Raw genomic sequence first — 22,648 nt, 5'->3', positions numbered from 1 at the left:
TAGATTTGGCTTGATCCATGACTTTTGGAACTTTCTAACCCGGTTTTATATTAATACCCATTAATATTTTATTTTTCTTAAGTTTAGACTTAGGAAACCCATTAAAAATATTAATTATTTTAATATCTCCCAAACCGGTTAGAATCTGCCCAAACTTTTTCTGGGTCTTGGAGATCTCATGTGCTTTAGCCTCTCCACCAATTTTCATGGCTAGAGCACATGCAATGCTACCCCAAATCAACATGTTCATTGCCTCCCATCTTTTCTCTTCCATCTCTTTTCTCTGTTTTTTCTATGTGCATTTCTTTTCTTTGTTAACGACACTGCCAAATATTTTGTGGCATATTTACTCCTTTTGTATTGAAAAAATTAAATAAACTCTAAAATTTAACTTTTAAAATTTTATTGTTCACTTTTATTCTCTTCAATTTTTCCCTTCTATAAAAAGTATTATGACTTACCTTATCATAATATTTGATTTTTAGACAATATTTCAACATTTCTTGATTCCTTGTCAATCTCTGATGTTGTCTCTCATTCTTTATGTGCTAGAGTTTGCCCAACACGGTTCTTCGTCACCTTCAAGCTTGTACTTGCTGTGATACGACTTAAAAATAATCAACAAATATGTGGGCAGAATATATACAGAAGCATAAATGAGTATTATATCATACTTTTGTGGTATATATATAGTTTTACACGTAGAGACATTATGTTATTCTTGTGAAGAATTGATCTCTATTTTACAACTTAGGAACTTGTTCCAACATGTCATTTTTTTAGCAATACACTTTATTTGGTCTTTAACATAAATTTACAACTTAAGACATGTGAACCCGATGATTTAAGGATTTATAAAACAGGCATTAGAATGTCTAACAGATTCATTCTCAACACTTGGTGCATGCATTTTATTGTCTTTAATACATTTGGTTGTGTGTGGAACATTCTTTAGGCAGTTACATGAGCTCCTTCTCAATTCCTTCGCTTCTTTGTTAATGGTTAAAAACATTAATACATTTAAAGGTGCTAGTGCTAGATTTTGTTATAAAATATTTTAGAACACTACCATGGGTTTGTCTAGTTTCTTAATCTTTATTCGACATTGCAAGAGTTTGCCTTTTCTAAGTATATCTTATTTTGCTTGTGCAGTATGTATTTAATGATGGTAAAATGGACATAGAAAGACTCAAGGATTTGGTGCGAGTTGTTGGGAAGGCAAAGCTGGTTTTGGATCTTAGTTGTAGAAAAAAGGTATTCAGAATCCGTTTTTATCATTTCTATAAATAGGTCCCATGTTTAATTTTGAAATATTTTATTTTTGCTGTTAGTTTATACTTCATATGAAGATGCCATGCTCGGCTAGCGTCATGCTATAAAAGATAATGTGAAAGTTGGAATGGTGTATGTTGCAATTAGGTAAAAATGTGTTAGCCTGCATGAATCATCTTAATATTGTGGATTTTACTCCTATTGCTTGATAATCTTCTTACCTAATTTGAGATTCTTTAAACTAAACTTCTGCAAATAGATTCTTTTCATTTAAAATCCCAATTGTTCAAAATTTAATTTAGATTGCTGCCACTTTGTTTTGCTTGCAAGCTAGCTTTGATCTACAATACACTTGTTTTTCCTGCAAATGTGACTAAATTGCCTTTCGTTTTGTTAATTTTCCTTAGGGCTATATTGTTCTTTGCTTTAGATAATTCCATTTACAAACTTTTCATCATTTACGTATTGCATTCAATCCATAACATCATAACATCATTAACATTTATGTAGAAAGAACAATAACATCAACAATGCAGCAGAATAGTAAGGAACAACAGAAGAAAAACATGCACAATAAAGACACCAAGATTTGGTCGGAGACCAGGGCAAAACCCCACAAGGGGGAAAACCCGGAATTTAATTCTTCTTCTTCTATTAGATATACACCAATTGTTCAACTGAGATATATCCATAATGAGATACATTAATCATAACATGCTTCCTAGGGCCAATCCAAGTCAGTTCACAACTTCGTTTGTGAACTGAACGATCCCACCTCTTATAATCAAATGAGTCCAAGAGAGCTGCTGCCATATAACTAACATAAATATCACTATAGTTATCCCATCTGTCAAGGTCACTGCTATCTCTATCATATCAAGATTTTTGTCACAAGAAGGTTACTGCAAAACAAGACCTCTTGTTAATTTTAGGTATGTTCTATGCTTAGAGAAATTTATTTCAATTTTCATCTATGAAACTGGATTCGTTGAAAATGGCTTGCGTGTTCGAATCCCACGAGTCGGACACGATTCGATGGTGATTCGAATCCTAGAACGTGACACGTCGTGTCCTAACGTGACACGATCGAATCCCGCACGTGTCACGATTTTGAGATTTGAACCCCAGAAAAGGGAAACCGCGGGCATAAAAATGCGCTGTTCTATCAGTAATTTACCATTTCTCTCTTTCAATTTTGCATACATTGAGCTGTGGGCAAGGAGCTAAGGGTTTGGAGCAAGGAGCTAAGGGTGTGGAGCATTCGGCAAGGAGATTCAAACACCAGGTAAGTGCATTTCATCTCTATTTTTTTGCATTTCTATTACAACAGTTTGTATATCATTTTTTTTTACAAATTTGTGCATGTTTTGTTTATTTTTTTTACAGTGTTCATGGCTCAATCAAGGGCAACAGTTAGGGGCCAAATGAAGGGGAAGAATGTCTCCATTGGAGATGCCCCTCCTCCCCTAATTCATCAGAGTCTGCTGCAAGTAATGTTGAGAAAAGAGGAGGACCTAAAGACAACATTGAGAAATATCACTTGTGGAAATATGTCACAAGAGAGGATGGGACAAGCACCAAGGGGAAGGGAGGAGGCAATGTGCAATGGAGATGCAACTTTTGTCACATTTCTTTCAAAAACACATATTACCATGTGAAAGGCCATTTGTTGACTCTACCAGGTTGTGGAATTGGAACTTGTAAAGCTGTTCCTTTACAAAAGAGGAATGAAATGGAAAATGAGTTCACTGTTGGTATGACAAATGTGGCTGCAAAATCAAGAAAAACCAAGAACGAAGACCCCCTTCCTTTTTTGAGGAAAGGCACCACTAAATTTCCATTTGAGAGTTCTATTGGGGGATAAGCAGCAAAAAGAAGAGCAATTTCACTTGGTTCAATGGACAAGATTTTTCAAAAAGAGAAACAGGAAGAGCTTGATCTCACCACTGCCTTCTTTTTCTATCAAAAATTCATATCACTTCATGTTGCACGCTCACCTCTATTTATTGAGATGTGTCGAGCTTTAACTCACCGGTCTCCATCATGGTATGTGCCTCCTGGTTCAGAGAAGCTTAAAACCACATTGTTGACGAAGGCAAAAAAAGAGGTGCAAAAAATGCTTGAGCCTATTAAAGCATCATGGCCAACATCTGGGGTTAGCATTGTTTCTGATGGATGGACAGATCCAGCACAACACCCAATCATCAACTTCATGGTGTCTTCCTTGAATGGTCCAGTTTTCTTGAAAGCAGTGGATACACTTGGAGAATACAAGGATGCACAATTTATGGGTAAGTTATTTATTAGTGTTATTGAAGATGTAGGTGTTGGTTCTTGTGTGCAAATCATTACAGATAATGCACCTGTTTGCAACGCTGCTGGCATGATTGTGGAAGCTAAATATCCACAAGTGTTTTGGACACCTTGCATTGTCCATTCATTGAACTTAGCATTGAAATCCATTGCTTCTGATGTGCTTTGGATTGGTAACATTATTGAGGATGCACAACATATCCGTAACTTTGTGCAAAATCATACAAATGCCCTCACTGTCTACAAGGAGTACAACAATCTATCATTGTTGAAGATTGCTGAGACACGGTTTGCCTCTTCATTCATGATGTTGAAGAGGTTGAGGGAGGTCAAGACCGCTCTTGGGGCCATGGTTATTTCTGAGTTTTGGTCTTTTTGGAGAAAGATAGATCAAGTAGCCTCTAAAAGAGTGAGGGACAGTGCTAGATGATGCTTGGTGGGAGAGGGTAGATCTAATTATTCAGATCATGGACCCTAATACCTATCATTTCTTTGCTTCGATTTGCAGATACAGACAAGCCCATCCTAGGAGAGGTTTATGAGGGATGGGATTCCATGATTGAGTCTGTGAGGAGCATTATTCTACAGAGTGAGTGCCCCGAGTATGAGACATCACTAGAGGCCTTCTGTGGTACTATACGTGATATTATTATCAGCAGATGGGACAAGAATTGCACACCCTTTACATTGTTTGGCTCACTCATTGAACCCAAAATACTATAGCCATGAGTGGCTAAATGGTGGACCTTTCCGCAGATTCCCTCCTCACATGGATGGTGAAATCTCACAGGGGAGGAAAGATGCATTCAGGCGGGTTTTTCAGGATAGAGCATTGCTTGATGAGGTGGAGGATGCCTTTGCAGAGTTTTCCACTGGCATTGGTCGATTTGCAGGATATGATGTGATTAGAGACAGAGGGGCTAAAAATCCCTATTCTTGGTGGGAAAATCATGGGGCAACAAGCCCTTCTCTTCAGTAGTTGGCCATGACGCTCCTCTCTCAGGTGACTTCATTCTCTTGTTGCGAGAGGAATTGGAGCACATATGGGAATTTGTATAGTGTGAAAAAGAGCAGGCTTGAGTAGTCCAGGGCAGAGACAATGGTGTATGTGCACACCAACCTTCGTCTTATTTACAGGCAGAGGGAAGAGTGGTTGAGGGGAAAGACAAATATGTGGGATGTCTTTCCTGATGATATGGGTCTAGACAACAGTGTTGAGTTGGCATTGGCCAACATGGATCTCAATGATCCAGTGCTAGAGCGTGTTAGATATGATGACAGTGATATTTTAGAGGGGTCATCCTCCACACCAGCAGATGCAGAGGCAACTATGGATACAAGGGAGGAGGAGGATGCAGAGGAGAGTAGTGGTGAGTTTGGTGACCATGATGATGAGGACATTGATGCTGATTCTGATGATGACTATGAGGATTGTTGACTCATGAGTCATGGGCTACCTATTGCCTTGAGGCTTATATACATGTAGTTGTTTTATATTTTCTATTTCTATTTTCCATTGGCATTGCACTACCTATGTAACACATTTTGATTTGATGACTTAATGAGAAAACTACAGTTGTCAGTGTCTTTATCTTACTATCTTGTAAGTTGTCTTTCATTTATGAATCATGATTTATGTGACATGTATTTGAATTTTGTATGTACTATGCATGCTATAATGTTACTAACTTACTTTGTAAACAATAAAATTAACATCTAGATGAAGATCTATGTTTGAAATCAATGAATTTGTATCATTAATGAGAATTTGTGTAAGAAATAGCTAATTTTTAATATATATATATATATATATATATATATATATATATATATATAATGAATCCTACGTGTCCTGTTTGGGGGGGTCAATGTGTCCAAATCCAACTCTTGAATCCCCGTATTCTAAGAATCCCGAATCCCCGTGTCAAGTGACTTACATTTTCATAGTTAGCTCAATATCTTTTCCAGATTAGCAATCACATTAGCATTAAAGTAAACTGCAGATAGAACATAAACATAAATCGCAAAAGACAAGCCAAGACAAGAGGACACAAGATGTGGTGCTAGCCAGGGACAAAACCCCAATGTGGGGAAACCCTTGATCAATTCTTCTTATATGTTCTTCAATAGTTCAACAGAGAGAGAGAGAGATAGTACATTTACAACAGAAGTCAACACTTTGACTTATCTAGATAAGAGCATAAATCATCGCTAAGAAGATGATACATGAGATCAGTTGAAGACATGCTACTTCAATTGATTCTCCAAGGTGACTCCTTCACTTATCATTGTGTTGCATCTCGTCATCATGCTACACCTCACCGTGTTGCACCATGTTGCACCCATCATCGTAATGCTGGACCTTATGACCATGCTGTACACATCATACTGCTGCACCTTATGCTGCACTGCTGTCCTAGTGTTTAGCACTGTTGTACCTTGTGCCACTGCTGCACCATGCTGTCACCCATGTGCTTGTTGCACCATTGCTGCTTTGTGTACTTGCTACACCAAGTACCATATGGCTGTCCCAATGTGTTTGCAGCACTATGCTTGCTGCACCTTGTTGTTGTTGTTGTCCCATGTACCACACTATTGCAGCACCATGAACTTGCTGCACTAAATACAGTTGTCCCATGTACCATACCACTATGTACAGCCACCATGTACTTGCTGTTGTTGCTGTCCTATCGTGCCACTGCTACATAATGTCATAGATGTCCTAATCATTGTGCTGTCCCAACATGCTTCTGTCCCAACATGCTACTGTCCCAACATTGTGCTGTCCAATGAGTTTGCAACATCATGTACCTTTGCTGCTAGTCACAACTGCTGTCCCATCACAACTTGCTATGCTTGCCATGCTGTCTAGCCATGTTTGCCAAGCTATACATGCTTACACTGATTCTTCTAACAAAACTCTCATCATCAAATTATCCTCATACTGCTGGTGCACTGTTGTAGTTCTACAACTCTGGTTAGGGCATCAATAGTACCCTAACAACCACCTAAACTCGGCAATAGTCCTTGAAAAGAGTGCAGCTTACCTCCCATGAGAAGCTGTTGTCCATACATCCATTCACGCTGTGTAGGGCAGCCTCCACACTATCCCTTTGACCCTTTATATGGTGACGAAGACTCTGCTGTCCACACAACCCTTCACGCTGTCTAGGGCAACCTACACGCTATCCCTTTGACCCTTCATGCTGCGGCTAAGACTCTCTTGTTTGACAGTAGTTAGGGCTGAATTAGACCAGCGTTTAGGGATGGATTAGATCAACGTTTAGGGCAGACTTTTAGGTCTGCGTTAGGGTTTCCTTCTTGATATTGTTAGGGCTTGTATTCATGACTGCTTCTTCTAGATTAGGGCAGCGTATTTCTTCTTCTTGACTGCGGTTAGGGCAGCCTCATTCCTCCAACTTCTAGGGCTACCACTCCTAGATTTCTCTTCCACTAAAACCCAAGACAAGTGGAGAGAAATCAAGATAGAAGTGTGTGTGAGAAATGACTCTCAAGTCATCTCCTTTTATACTAAAACATTGAGCACATGTGGGGTTTATTTTGTTGCTGGCCGACCTTGATGAATTGTCTTATAACACAAATAAATTCATAACTCCATAAATACTTATCAAAATCAGATGATCTTTGGATCAATCCTACACCTTTCAATGAGAGGGATCCAAGAAAAATATCAGCTGCCATAAATAAGATGACCCACATGGAGTTTGGCTCTAGTTGCCAATTTTAACACCTCTACCATACATATGGATAATTGTTATATCAAGATCTCTGTTATGCATTATTTATGGTCATTGTCATCATGCATATCATAAGAACAAGATTACTGTTACAGGTTACTAATAAGGGTCAGTCACAAAAGGTAAATATCTAGATATATGTCTTTTGACTTGAGAAAATGAAAGACAACTTGCTTGACATGAAAGTAAATGATTGCCTTGAAAGATAAATTTGCCCAATACACGATGCTTCAAATATACTCAAAATCGAAATGTGGCACAACCATAAAGCATGAATGATTTAGACAATAGCCAAGCCAAGTATGTCAAAGTTTGCTTAAACAAAATAATGAAGATGCTTGCACAAAGTGAGAATAAATTGCTTTGCAAAGGAAAATGTAAATTTGAGACTAGTAGCAACGATTGTAAATGGTGCAAGTGAATTGTATTAAACTTTGGGAAGGGGAATGTGATGTGTAGTTATGTTAATTTCCAACTTAAAGCATGCATAAGATGTGAACAAAAATGGAAATGTCAAAACTAACAATCAATCCTATCTCTCTCACTAAATGGAGAGATAGGATGCCAATGGATAGAACCCACGCTCCTACAAAAAACATAAATTTTTATTATTATGGCTTACAATGAGGTTAATGGCTCTTTGAGAGCTACCCAAGGAATTGATGAAAGTACAATATGAGGTTTTGAAACCACAAGGAATTTCCTTCAAGTATGGAGCCTCAAGATAGATGAATATGGTGCTACAATTAGGAAATACAAGCTCCTAAAGCGATACACGACCTAGTCTTTTTTGCGAACCCTCCTAATGCCCAGAACCTCCTTGAAAATGGAACTTGAAGCTTGAGAGAACCTACAACAAAAAATTTAGGGCTGCAAAACTAAAACAAAAATTAGTGTGAAAAAGAGCATGTAAAATGAGTAATAATGCTACAATATAATATACAAAAACTAAATCAAGTGATGGGAAAAGACCCCATCACTTGTCTAGCTTATAAAGAGCCCTTGACTAGCTAGATAAAAATTGAAAGCACAAGAGTTTATGAGATAAATTTGATTGAAATATTGACCTATGCACAAACTATGTCAAAAGGGACCCTCCGAAACAAAACACTTTCAAAAGATAAACTTATGAAATTCAAATAACGATAGGAGCTCCTTGAGAGCTATGCCAAGAGTGGGTTGGTCTCTTGAAGACTTCCCCTCACGCTTGCTAATTGATCTAAAGATGTTCCTTACAAAACTTCACATGCACATTAGCTCATATGGATTGAAACAATACAAAATGACAAGAAAACTTTAGAATTTGTATGAAAATAGATAGACTAGCCTAGAGCATATCAAATAAACAACTATAAATATAAGATAATTGTACATTCACAACTCTATAAAGCATATGATAAAATTGAACAAAATAAAGCATAAGTAGAGAAGTATAACATCATTGAACCAAGCACAACCTCCAAGAGAGAAACACCCATGAATGAACCCCAAAGACTCTTTTATTCATATGAAGCACAAGTGTAGATAGGAGCAAAGTCTTCCCAAGCACAATAGCTAGTACAAAATATACTAAAATAGGAGCTCAATGGCTCAATTTATAGAAAATTGGGAGCAGATCCCAATGAAATATGGTCAACGAAGTGGCATGCTGATGATGAATTAAAGGAAATTAGAATTTACTTAGTGGTTGTGATATCTGACCAAGTGTCCAATGAACCTTTGAGTGTAGTAGTGAAATTCTCCTCTCTGGTTGAGCATAGATCCCTGTGGAGCAACTTGGTAACAAGTGTGAAGAAACTAAAGTAAATTCGAGACAAATCATCCACCAAATCTGGAAATAACAACCACCTAAATCTATGAATAAACTGTTGTGTGTGTTCCTTCCTCCTGGCTATACGTATCTCTTTCACTGTTGGTGGGTATGAGAGCTGTCAACCATGTGTAGTCTAAGTGGAGATGAGTGGGAGAAATATCCCACTAGATTAGTTGCCAACTCAAACAAGTTTGAATAGTCAAACAAGTGTCTCCTTTCTGCTGTGCGTAGAGGCTTCTAGTTTCTCCTTTGAGGTTGCCAAATGTAACACAAGATCAAACAAATCTTCAAAATAAATCGACTATAAATCTTCCTCTGCGTGAGTGCTAGAGATGACTTTCGGAACAACGTCTAGATCATTGCAATATGCCAACGTGAAGTGGAGACAATTCCCTGATTTTCTGCATTAAAAAATCTTCACTACTTGTCCACCAATCTGTGTGGAGGTTCCTTTGGGCATGTGCGTGGAGTCTTTCTGCCTGCGTGGATTTTTTGCTGCCTTATGCAATTTGTATGCATTAACTAAACCATCAAATCCGTGCTAAGATTCCTTTGACAACCGCGTGTAGACTTTCACTGGGCCTATGAGTAGAGTTTCTTTTGGCACATGAGCATTTTCCTTTGGTATTGATCATACGTAGAGAATGGAGAACGAGGTGGGGTCCATTCCCCACTCACTCATATTACCTTATACAATATTCCATAACATTTGATTTCAAATAGAACGAAATAAAGAAAATTATTTTAACATCCACGAGGCTAAAAATAGCCTATGGGATAGATTGTTTCTTCATCTGGTTGATGTATTTGGCCCTTTTCCTGTGAAGCCTCACAGTAAATGCTCCCAGCTTCTCGACAAACCCCTTGATAAAAAGGTTATCCCAAGAGCTAGCTGCCAGAATATCTGCATAACTTTCCCTGGCCTTGCATTCTAAAATGAAATGCTTTTTCATTTCCACTTTTCCAGAAGAACAAAAAATACATACTCTTTACTCCCACACTTATTTTGGCCTTTTCCAGCACCCTGTTTCACAACGGAGTTGATGAGAATTAGTCCTTAACTAAGCAAAGTTGATGAGAATTAGTCCTTAACTGAGCAATAAGAATTTTGGCTCTCCAAGAAATATTGGCCTCTATGTACACTTTTTGTTGATGATTATGAGTGGGATTAAACACTTCAATATAATACTTTTTCTTTCTCCCTAGCTCCTTATCCCAAATATGCTTGTGGAATTTATCCATAACAAAAGATTTTATCTCTTTACTGTTTATGGGACACATGTTCAAGCAAATACCCATTTAATAAACCATTTGTTATTTTGCTGCATCCAAGTCTTCTTTCTTTTGCACAATATGTCGTTAAAGACAACCTTAGGCCATCTGCCCTCTTCCATTTGCTCAATTTTTTTTAAATACCTTATGGCTCACACCATGACAATTGCTTCAATAGGAGCAATCCCTATTTCAATTAACAAAATAGCATAAGGAACTGCACTTTTAATTTTGAATTTGTTTGTAATCAAACGCTTTTGAAATTTCTCAATTTGTTTCCACTACATGTCGGATGTATTGCTGACCCATAGTTCATAACCATAGAGAATCACCGGAATCACTAGAAGCACAAAAAGAGTTTGAGTGGTTTTCCGGTCCCATAACTCTGCCTATCTACACCTATTTTGAAAAGCATAAAATGCTTTCCAACCCCCCAAAGTTCTTTTCTTTCTACAACCATCCCAACTTAGATTTTCGTTGAAGTCAATTCTAAGGTATTTGTAATCTGCAACTTCTTCTAGAATGCTGCCTTCAAAGTAAAACTTATGCTGGTTATGTTTTCTTTTTTTTAGAGAAAACCACTACTTTCGTTTTGCTAATATTGACTTGCATCCGCACCCTTTTACAAAAATGCTCAAGGGATAGTAAGTGCTCATGCAAACCAAGAGCAGATTTAGCAATCAAAATAAAGTCATTTGCATACAAAAAGAGCCTTATAACAAACTTGCCCAAATGGATACCATTACCCCCCCTGCGAATTTAACCACTCCTCAAGCTTGTCGATATATAAACCAAAAACTTTCAGAAATGCTTGCTGAAGTTCTAATTTTAACTTTCACCTCTTCATACAACCTATGCACAACTGCGCTCAAATGTTTAGGAACCCCAAGTTCCTCCATTCTGTGCCATAACTTATCCCTAGGAACTGTGTCAAACACTTTTCTGAAATCAACAAAGCCTTTCTCCCAAACTTTTTCAATGATGTGCTGTAAAGTTATACGATGATCAATTGTGGAATGTTTAGGTCTAAAACTTGCTTGCCCTTTAGCACACTTATCTTTTTTTTCTGCCCCCTTGCTGATTTTTCTTTCTAGCATGCTTCCAAATAACTTTGCAAACAAGGGGTTTATCATTATGGTCATATAATTGGAAGGATTATTGACGTCACCACTCTTGAAAAGAGGTATTGCCAGACTAGTTGTCCAATCTGTGGGGAACCCTTGTTGTATGATGTTGTTGAAATTTTTTGTAATGTGAGGTGCAAGAATCTTTAAGCCCGACTTTAGATACTTTGCTTGGAATTCAGCTAAGTCTTTTTCTTTTCCAACACATAACTTCTTGATACCGATCTCTACTTCTTGCACCGAGAAGAGTTCAGTATCAGTGTTGACCAAGGGGGGAGGGTCAACCTTGGGATCATGCTCAGAGAGTTGTCTTGCATAGTTAAACCATTTAGAAGCTATAATACTATTTTCAGTTTGTATCTTTCTTGGTTGGAGTTCCTTCCAAAATAATTTTGGGTTATTTTTTCCAAGGAAAGTTATTTCTTCCCTCCTTGAAACCATGAAATCGGCCTTTTTCTTTCTTAATATTTGCTTGTAAGCTTTGAGCTTTACATTATCTTTGTTTGACTCTTTCCACATTCTCCTTGCCTTTTTGCATTCCTCGTCGAACTAAGCATTAACCGGAAAGCAATTTGTTTCAGACTTCTTAATTTTTTCTCTTTTGCACACTGCAAGTGCTCTTTAAATTAAATGTGTTAATTCGTGTTAAAATTGACAACTAGGGCCAAACTCCATGTGGGTCTACTTATTTATGGCAGCTGATATTTTTCTTGGATTCCTCTCGTTGAGAGGTGTAGGATTGATCTAAAGATCATCCGATTCCGACATGTATTCATGGAGATATGAATTTATTTGTGTTATGTGACAATTCGTCAAGGTCGGCCAGCAACCAAATTGCCCCAACTTGTTCTCAACGTTTTAGTATAAATAGAGGTGGCCTTCAAGTCATTTTTCCACTCATCTCTTGTGATCTCTCTCCACTTGTCTTTGGGTTTTGGTGGCAGGAGAGATCTAAAGAGGATATGCTACCCTAGCGAGATGCCCTAGCCCTATACGAAGTCATGAAGAATCTTCTATGCTGCCCTAATGAAGAAGCCCTAACACAGTCAATGAAGAAGCCTTTACACAGTCTTGGAGGAGTCTTACAAGTAGCCATGAAAGAGTCTAATATGCTGGCCTAATGACGCCCTAAGTCTAATACGCAGTTATGGAAGAATCCCTAACGCAGTCAGGGAAGAAGGCTTCCATATCACAACGAGGAAGTGACCTAAACGCAAGTCTAATACTGCTGTTCTAGAGTGCCCTAGACACAGTAATGGGAAGATAGAATCACAGTTAAACACTGTCCTAAGTGAGACATTTAGATGTAGAGACAGGGGTGTCATATTATGCCTTAGCTGCAGAGAATAGAGGGACTGATGTAGCCCTATAGATGTTGTTAAATGACTGCATAAAGGAGGTCTAATCAGCTATGCAAGACAGGCCCTAAACGCTGGTCTAATCATATGCTGTTCTAAAGGAGACCCCTATGTAAAAGGGAGCTTTTATATGTAGTAAAAGGAGACCTGCCTATGCAGCTAGGAGGTGTCATAATCCGCAGTCAAATGAGGGTTCCTTGTAGCAAGAAGAAGGATCCTTATACGTTGGGAAGAGGAGGCCTTAACCAGCCCTAGTCACAGTCAAATAGGGGTCTATATAAGCTTCCCTATCCGCAGTCCTCAAGGGCTATCAAGGAGCCCTAATGTAGCCTTCTAATCTGCTGTTCGATGACAGCGAAGGAGAGATGATCAACAATGAATATATACACTGAAACATGTTGATTTGGGGTAGCATCGGATATGATGTAGCCATGAAAATTGGTGGAGAGGCTAAAGCACATGAGATCTCCAAGACCCAGAAATGGTTTGGATGGATTGTGCCCGGTTTGGGAGATATTAAAATAATTAATATTTTTAATGGAGTTCTTAAGTCTAAACTTAGGAAAATTAAAATATTAATGGGTATTAATAAAAAACTAGGTTAGAAGGTTCCAAAAGTCATGGATCAAGCCAAATCTAATCTTAGCGGTTGATTAGAGATTTAATCTCAACCATTGAAGGACCAACGAGAAAAGTATAAGAAGAAGCTTGAGGGTCAATTGGAGAATACACCATAGTGATCAGTCATTCATTTTGCTAGAGCGGGGTTGCTAAACAAAGTTGAATCAATGATCAACAACGAGGGGCAGTGAGTATGAGGCAGAGAGGCAGGACAATACTGAGAGACCAGCGCAAAGGCAGAGAGCGAGAGCAGCAGCCAGTCCAGGCTACACAGAGCCCAGCAGAGACAACACAGAGGCTAGAGGGATTGCGTCATGCACATAGAGGCTGTTGGGGTGACGCAGAGGGTACCAAAGGCTGTGCAGTGCCTCAGAGGGCTGATGTAGAGGGTCCTGGTGCTGACGTAGAGGCCAGAAGGGCTAGCGCTGAGCTTCAGTTCTGCCAGAGAGGGTTTCGTGGGACAGGTTTTCTGAATACCTGTTTCGGAATATAGAGGTATTGCTGCCGTGTATTTTTCTCTGTTGGGTGAGCCGGTTAGACACCTAGTTGTACTCAAAAAGATTGCATAATAATATAACCCTCTGAATAGCTGCACTGGTTTTCCTGCATTGGGTTTTTCCGAGGACATTTGTCCAAAAATAACAGTGTCACTTGTGTGCTTGTTTTCTTTCAGTTGATGATTTGTAGATGTTGTGACTGTATTGTGTTTATTTCGGTATTTAAATGTTTTAAATAACTTGTTCAGAATCTACAAGTAGAAAAATAAACCAACAGAATACAGATTAATTTTCTAACGGATAGACTTAGAAAATTCAACAAAATAAGGACCCTAAATGCAGATTGAATTAGTATAGAAGACAACGTTGTATCAAGATTATGTCTGGGCATGAATTAAGGGTTCATGAGACCTTTTTGAAGAATCTATTGCTACAGTCAGCTGCTTTGCTAGGCTGCAAGCCATAGCAAGCAGCTAAGGCTGTTCCATGGCAATATTGCAGTATGCATTGAGTGTAGGTGGCAGCATGGATTAGGAGAGACTATCCTAGTTGGACTGAAGCCCTTGAAGGGCTTAGATATCTATCAACTTGGAAGCATGATGTTGGATGCAGCATGGGGATGGATGCGACATGGTTGATGCAGCATGATGGATGCATCATGGTTGATACAGTGTGATGGATGCAACATGGTGATGGAATCACCTTGAAGAATCAGTTGAAGTATGAGGACTGATAAGGTTGCCTTCATCTGAGTTCAGATCTGCAGTCCTTGTCATCAGAACTATTATGTCATCTTCATGGTGAATATCTGATGCTTGATCTTGTCAAGTCAAAGTGTTGACTTCTGATGTATATGTACTATCTCTCTCTGCTGAACTATTAAAGAATATAAGAAGAATTGATCAAGGGTTTCCCCACATTGGGGTTTGTCTTTGGCTAGCGCCACATCTTGTGTCCTCTTGTGTTGGCTTGTTTTCTACGATTTATGTTCTATCAACACTTTACTATCATGCTGATGTGATCGCTAATTTGAATATTGTCATTGAGCTAATATGGAAAAATTGAAGTAAATTGTGCTAAGCATAGAACATACCTAAAATTAACATGGTATCAGAAGTGAGGTGAAGACAAAGCCCAAGCAAGAGTGAAAGGGAAATCACCGAAGACAGTTGGAAAGGACAAAAGGCTCAATGGGTTCCTCACCCCCCTTCAAATTCACCAAGGGTGTCTTGTAACATGATTAGTTTTGATAATTTAAATTTGCTGATATAATAGGTTTTAGTAGTTTAGAAATAATAAATGGGTCTGCAAGAGTAAATGCACCCTCAAAATGTAAATTTAAGTTTCATTAGCTAGTTGATTTAGTTAATCATGCATTTAAACACGATTAAAATGATGTAATAAAGTAAATTCAAACATGGTTTACAAACCGATGAGAATGAATTTTCAAAAAAGGAAAGAGGTTTTTGTTGATAACATCCTCATGTACAAAAACCTCTCTCGGTTTTGTAACAACTATTATGGATTGGGAGATGCAAATGCATCTTTGAAGGAATGTTTTCCATAAATTTCCTGTTTTAGTCACCTTTTTGCAGAGGATAGTGTGACTAAACAAAGATGAATATTTGGAAACTGGAAGAGGTTTTGGTTCATAAGATTCCAGAATACAAAAGCCTATCTCACTTTTCACATAGGTGTCAGGGGTTGGTATATACACTCTCATCATGTGGGTTGGTATATACACTCTCATCATGTTTAGCCTATTTTTCTGACTGTGCAATGTCCTGTTTAAGCCACCTTTTTGCAGAAACTATTGTGGATAATCAGAGATGATTCTTGAGAAATTGAAGGAGGTTTGTGTTCCTAAGATGCTCAAGTACAATAACCTACTTCAGATTTTACTCAGCTATTACATAATCAAAGATACAAGTACATCTTCACAGCCTATTTTTCGGACTGTGTAAATTCCTTTTTAGACATCTTTTTGTAGAAAGTATTGTGAACAGCTGGAGACGAATTTTGGGAAACAGAGAGAGGTTTATCTCAAGAAAATATTCATCTACAATAACCTCTCTCACTTTTACAGAACTATCTCGGATTGAGATATACAAAGGCATGACTGGACCCTATTTTGCAGGATTTTGGGAAGAAATTGCTCAAAGACAGTTAGGCCACCTCATCAACTAAGAGTTGCAATTCAATTCGAATTCCTCTTCTTTGTAAACAGAAATGCATAATGATAGTGCCAAGTAGATACATTAGTTTTTAATGTCCTATATTTCAGTTCTATTTGTGTAAAATAGTTTAAGATATTTGTAAACAAATCTTGATATTTTTTCAAGATATTTTAGTTTAGAATTTGTATAAATACTTCATCAATTGAAGTAATTGGTGTTGGATTTTGATGCCAAGACTCTTCACTTTGTAATAAAGCTTCTCTTATTTGATTTCTAATGAAAGCCTTATGGCTGGTTTGACAAAATTTTGTGTTGCTTGTATGTTTTTCTAACAGAATTTTGTGTTTCTTGTATCTTTTTCTAGTATTTCCATATCTGTTTTCTTCACATGTTCAAGCATTTATAGGAAGGTCTGGGTAAGTGTAGATTATCAATTTATTCTTAAATCCCCTGCAAAATCAAAACCTATAGAAAGAGATTAGCTTATTGGACTGTTTGTCTAAGATAACTCCTCTTTGACTGGTTTTTGCTTTATGCCTTCTGATAGCCATCAAAAGAGATTAGCTTATTGGACTATCTGTCTGAAATAGCTCCTCTTAGAATTGGTTTCAGTTTGGCCTTCTTGAATACTCTGCAATGTGTTTTGTTGGGCTGTAGAAATCTTCTACACGCATCCAAATTTCCCTAGTTGTTAAGAAGTCTATCTGATTTCTTAATTATTAGGAATCTCCTTACATTCTTCTACCATAATTCTTGAAAAAGCTAAGTCATTTTGTCAGGTTGGAAGTTGACACTTTCAGAAGGGACCCTGTGAGAGAGGCCTTTAATCATGATTAGGGATTGTCATTGATCGCCAATCGGCCCCAATTAAAACCATAAATTTGGCCATTGTGCTTCAAAGGCTGTTGTTCAATGACAGGTGAACATCGTTGAACAAAGCCTTGTAACAACTGAGGGAGCCCCCTCTGGTCCAAGGGCCAGCTTGAACCTAAAGGCTGGTTGAGTTGGTTTCCTGGCGTAGTTTTTGCAGCCAAGGACTGCCTATGGGAAACAGGTACGACAGGGTGAAGTCGAAGCAAAGAAGGCTATCAAAGTGGCGCAGCGGAAGCACTTGGTGGCCTACCTAAAGGTCACTTCGATGGGAAGTCCGGATCTAAGAATGGAAGGAAAGGCATATGGCTTGCTTGCAATGAGTTTGGCCATTATGCGAAGAAGTGTCCAAAGAGAAGGGACATATCACTTGATGATGATATCAATCATTACAGGGGCATCTTCAATGATCAAAGGAATGAAAGGTACAATGGCAAAAGAAAAAGGAATGCAGGCCATCAAGGGAATGGCTGACTCTTCAAGAAAGCAAGGAACTCTAGGTATGAAGAATCAAATGTTAATTTTGATAAGCAAAAGGAGCATTAACTTATATTGGCCTTCTCTGCCACTTCTGCTCCGGACTCTTTGGGAATCTAGCTTATTGATAGTAGTGCTTCAAGGCACTTCATCATGTACAAGGAAGCTCTCTCTAATTTGATAGAGAGGGAGATAATCATGGAGATTATTCTTGAAGACGATGCCACCTATCCCGGAAAGGGTGTAGGGAATGCTATCCTTCAATTGAATGAGGGTAGCACGATTCATTTACAAAAGTTCTTTATGTACCTGATCTCTAGGAGAACCTGGTGTCTATTTCGGCAATGGAAGTCAAAGGTTTCAAGGTAGCATTCATCGATGAAAAGGTACATGTTTGAAAAGGGAATTTTCAAGATACTTTTACTCTTGGGTTCAGGGTTGGAAATTTGTATCAAGTTGCAGGAAGTCCAGTGGAGACCATGTCATGTGTCACATCTCTTCTATGGCATCGGAGGTCTGCCCATCTTCATTGTGGGGCCCTACCCGATGTGAGACAGATGGTGACAGCGATGCCTGTCTTCAAAGAAGAGTATGAAGGTACATGTTCGAGATGTATCTAAGGAAGACTTAAAAGGGGACCATTCCCCTCATGTAAAAGCAAGACCACATATGTGGAACAACCCAAGGGGTTTGAGATTCATGATCAGGAATCGCATGTATTCAGGTGGATGAAAGCCCTCTATGGCTTGAAGCAAGCTCCCGAGGCTTGGTATGAGAAGATTGATAGCTATCTGATGAAGCTGACATTCACTAGGAGTGAAGCCGATCCAAACCTTTGCTTGAAGGTTGTGGATGATAGACCTCTTATACTGGTACCCTGTGAAGACGACCTCTTTCTGACAAGTACAGACCCTCTCATTTGCAAACGTGAGAGGGAGTTGGATTCCAGATTTGGAATGGTGAACTGCAACCCCGTGACTACCTCGATGAAGCGTAACTTTAAGAAGTTAAGCGGTAGTGAAGCCGGACCTGATTTGGGAAATGCCTCTGAGTTTCATAAACTCATACTAGCATTGATGTTCTTGGTGAACTCCTGTCCGGATATATGTTTTGTAGTTAGCATGTTGAGCTCGTATATGGTTGAACCTCATTGGATTGGTGCCAAGAATCTTTTGAGATATCTTCGGGGCACAATCTCTCATGGATTGATATACATTGTCGGAAATAAGAAGCTGTATGATTATTCTGATGCTGACTGGGCATGTAGTGTGGAGGATCGCTAGAGCACTTCTAGTTGCTGGTTCTCTTTGGGTTCTACTTCGATATCCTGGATGAGCAGGAAGCAGATGTCGGTTGCTTTGAGCACCGATGAGGCCAGATACATAGCTGTGAGTATGACCTCCTTTGAAGCTGTTTGGTTGTGGAAGCTCTTTTGTGAGCTGTTTAGACATGTCCTGGATACCATCATGATCTTCTGTGACAACCAGAGGGGGATTTAATTGTTGAGGAATCCCGTGTTCTATGATCGCTCCAAGCATATAGACATCAGGTACCACTTTATCTGAGATATGGTACAACGGGGAGCAAGAAGGCTCCATCACTTTGGCACTGATGTGCAGGTCGCCGATATTCAGATGAAGGCCCTGGGAAAAGTCAAATTCTTGAATTTTCGAGAATGACTAGGAGTAGTGGAGAGACTCTCTCTTGAAGGTCTAGTATAATATGGACATTGAGCTCTGGGAGCTCTGGGGGGCTTGGGGTACTTCTTGGATCGATGAGCAACCATAGTGTGAATGGTTCAACTTTCCCCTAGTGGTCTGCTATGTATGTAGGATGAGTGGTTCGTCCTTCTTCTGCCGAGATACAATCATAGGGTGAGTGGTTTAACCTTCCCCTAGTGATTTGTTGTGTACATGGTGAGTGGTTCAACGTTCCTCTAGGATACCCCTGGCGACATGTAGGCAGGATGAGTGGTTCATCCTTCTCCTACTGAGTCGTCCTACCCATCCAGTTTGGGACTCATTGGAAGTACCTCTCATTTGGCCAATGAGTAGGGAAATGAGGATAGGGACCATAGTAGTACCGATGGACGCATCGTGTTACTACTGTACTCTCTATGCTAGGATGATATTGATCTGGGATCAATTGGAACCAATGTTTTAAAACTCCAACTCCGACTCAGACATGGCCGAGGGTCGACTTCGACTTGGTATCGACTCAGACCGGTTTGATTTCAATGACTCGATCATTGTAAAAAATACATTAAATATTTTTTTATTATAAAAAACATAATTTTAAAGATTTTCATTCATGTTTCCAAACACAAAGCCTTAGAATATAGAGAGAAGACAACAGACAACATATGATCAAAGTAGGCTCATGAATATATCCATTATATCAAAATGGTACCCAGTGCACTGTCCAATACAAAGTTCATACTTAGCCACCAATGCTAGGATTCTTTTCTGCCTCAGCCTAAGTACAATCACTAGACTATAAGAACAATAATACCAATTCTCTGCCCCTAACGAAGTCTCAAAACCCTTGATTTAATTCTGGTCAAGCTCCAGAACAATCAGAGGTAAATATGTATTTATTAGTCCATTGCCAGAATGTTTGCCTTTTTAAAAACATTGTATGGCTCAATGCATTGTTTTAGTTTTCTAATTCATGCCACCAGGATAACCATACTTTGGCCTTGTAATTTTCAAAACTTTCTCACAGTGATAGATTACTTTAGGGATATAAATATGCAATAAACAACAACCCAACCATTGATATGTAGGAGGCGGAACAACTTTTGACTAATGTGCTTAAGGATTTTTGTCAAAGAGCCGAGACGACCAAGGGATTACTGAGCCGACCGAGTCATTATTGAGTCAGCCGGGTTGTTACCGAGTCGACTGAGTCAATGACTGGCTCGGTAACAACCTGACAAACCATTCCGTTTCGGCCAGCAAGCCGACCCGGCTAGGCATTGGGCTCGGTCTGACTTGGTTGAGTCAGAGACAACTCGGCCGTTTTTTAACACAATGATTGGAACTGACTCGGGTCAGTAAGAGTGATATAACTCACTCTCTTTTGGAACTGACTTTGGGTCAGTAAGAGTGGTATGAGACACTCTCTTTATTTGGAATTGATTTCGGATCAATAAGAGTGGTATGAGACACTCTCTTTTATATGGGACTGACTTCGGGTCAGTAGAGGATGGTATGATACATTCTCGATCTCTTCTTCTTCTTCATAGTTCAACAGAGCATAGCAATGCAGTGCAGGGCACTGATGGCAGAGATAGTACGGACTGGCAGTTGGATTAGCAGATGGAGTTCTCCCTAGTTAAGAGAGAGTGTTAAAATTGTTTACTAGGGCCAAACTCCATGTGTGTCTACTTATTTATGGCATCTGATATTTTTCTTGGATTCCTCTCGTCGAGAGGTGTAGGATTGATCTAAAGATCATTCGATTCCGACATGTATTCATGGAGATATGAATTTATTTGTGTTATGTGACAATTCATCAAGGTCAGCCAGCAACCAAATTCCCCCTTGTCCTCAACGTTTTAGTATAAATAGAGGTGGCCTTCAAGTCATTTTGCCACTCATCTCTTGTGATCTCTCTCCACTTGTCTTTGGGTTTTGGTCATAGGAGAGATCTAAAGAGGATACGCTGCCCTAGCCCTAGACGAAGTCATGAAAAATCTTCTATGCTGCCCTAATGAAGAAGCCCTAACGCAGTCAATGAAGAAGCCTTTACGCAGTCTTGGAGGAGTCTTACAAGAAGCCATGAAATAGTCTAATACGCTGGCCTAATGATGCCCTAAGTCTAATACGCAGTCATGGAAGAAGACCTAATGCAGTCAGGGAAGAAGTCTTCCATATCACAGCGAGGAAGTGACCTAAACGCAGGTCTAATACCACTGTTCTAGAGTGCCCCAGACGCAGTAATGGGAAGATAGAATCACAGTTAAACGCTGTCCTAAGTGAAGACATCTAGATGTAGAGATAGGAGGGTCATATTATGCCCTAGCCGCAGAGAATAGAGGGACTAATGTAGCCCTATAGATGTCGTTGAATGACTGCATAAAGGAGGTCTAATTAGCTATGGAAGACATGCCCTAAACACTGGTCTAATCTATACGCTGTTCTAAAGGAGACTCTTATGTAAAAGGGAGCTTTTATATGCAGTAAAAGGAGACTTGTCTTTGCAGCTAGGAGATGTCATAATCCTCAGTCAAATGAGGGTTCCTTGTAGCAAGAAGAAGGATCCTTATACGCTGGGAAGAGGAGGCCTTAAGCAACCCTAGTCACAGTCAAAGAGGGGTCTATATAAGATGCCCTAGCCGTAGTCCTCAAGGGCTATCAAGGAGCCCAAATGCAGCCTTCTAATCTACTGTTCGATGACAATAAAGGAGAGTTGATGAACAGTGAATCTATACACAGAAATAAGGACCCTAAATGCAGCTTGAATTAGTATAGAAGACAATGTTGTATCAAGATTATGTCTGGGCTTGAATTAAGGGTTCATGGGACTTATTGGAAGAATCTATTGCTACAGTCAATTGCTTTGTTAGGCTGTGAGCCATAGCAAGCAGCTAAGGTTATTCCATGGCAGTATTGCAGTATGCATTAAGTGTAGGTGGCAGCATGGATTAGGTGAGACTATCCTAGGTGGACTGAAACCCTTGAAGGGCTTAGATATCTATTAGCTTGGAAGCATGATGTTGGATGCGGCATGGTTGATGCAGCATGATGGATGCGGCATGGTGATGGAATCACCTTGAAGAATCGGTTGAAGTATGAGGACTGATAAGGTTGCCTTCACCTGAGTTCAGATCTGCAGTCCTTGTCATTAGAACTATTATGTCATCTTCATGGTGAATCTCTGATGCTTGATCTTGTCAAGTCAAAGTGTGGACTTCTGATGTATATGTACTATCTTTCTCTCTGCTGAACTATTGAAGAATATAAGAAGAATTGATCAAGGGTTTCCCCACATTGGGGTTTGTCCCTGGCTGGTGCCACATCTTGTGTCCTCTTGTGTTGGCTTGTATTCTGCGATTTATGTTTATGTTCTATCTGCACTTTACTGGCATGCTG

The 22,648-nt window shown here is 39.2% G+C and overlaps 1 protein-coding gene across 1 annotated transcript in view; it reads left to right on the top strand.

Moving 5' to 3' along the window:
- The window catches only part of APG10 (Aldolase-type TIM barrel family protein), a 354,245-nt gene that overhangs the window by 169,532 nt on the left and 162,065 nt on the right, over nt 1-22,648 (top strand). Inside the window, exon 5 of the mRNA XM_089447057.1 lies at nt 1,153-1,254. Coding sequence (XP_089303183.1) covers nt 1,153-1,254 — 102 coding nt within the window. The remainder of the gene's footprint in view (nt 1-1,152; nt 1,255-22,648) is intronic.

The sequence above is a fragment of the Pinus tabuliformis genome, chromosome X (genome assembly GCF_031772625.1).
Source record: "Pinus tabuliformis cultivar Carrire ecotype Pingquan chromosome X, CPIR1, whole genome shotgun sequence".
NCBI classification, from domain to species: Eukaryota; Viridiplantae; Streptophyta; class Pinopsida; order Pinales; family Pinaceae; genus Pinus; species Pinus tabuliformis.
This window is presented reverse-complemented; position numbering and strand designations above follow the sequence as displayed.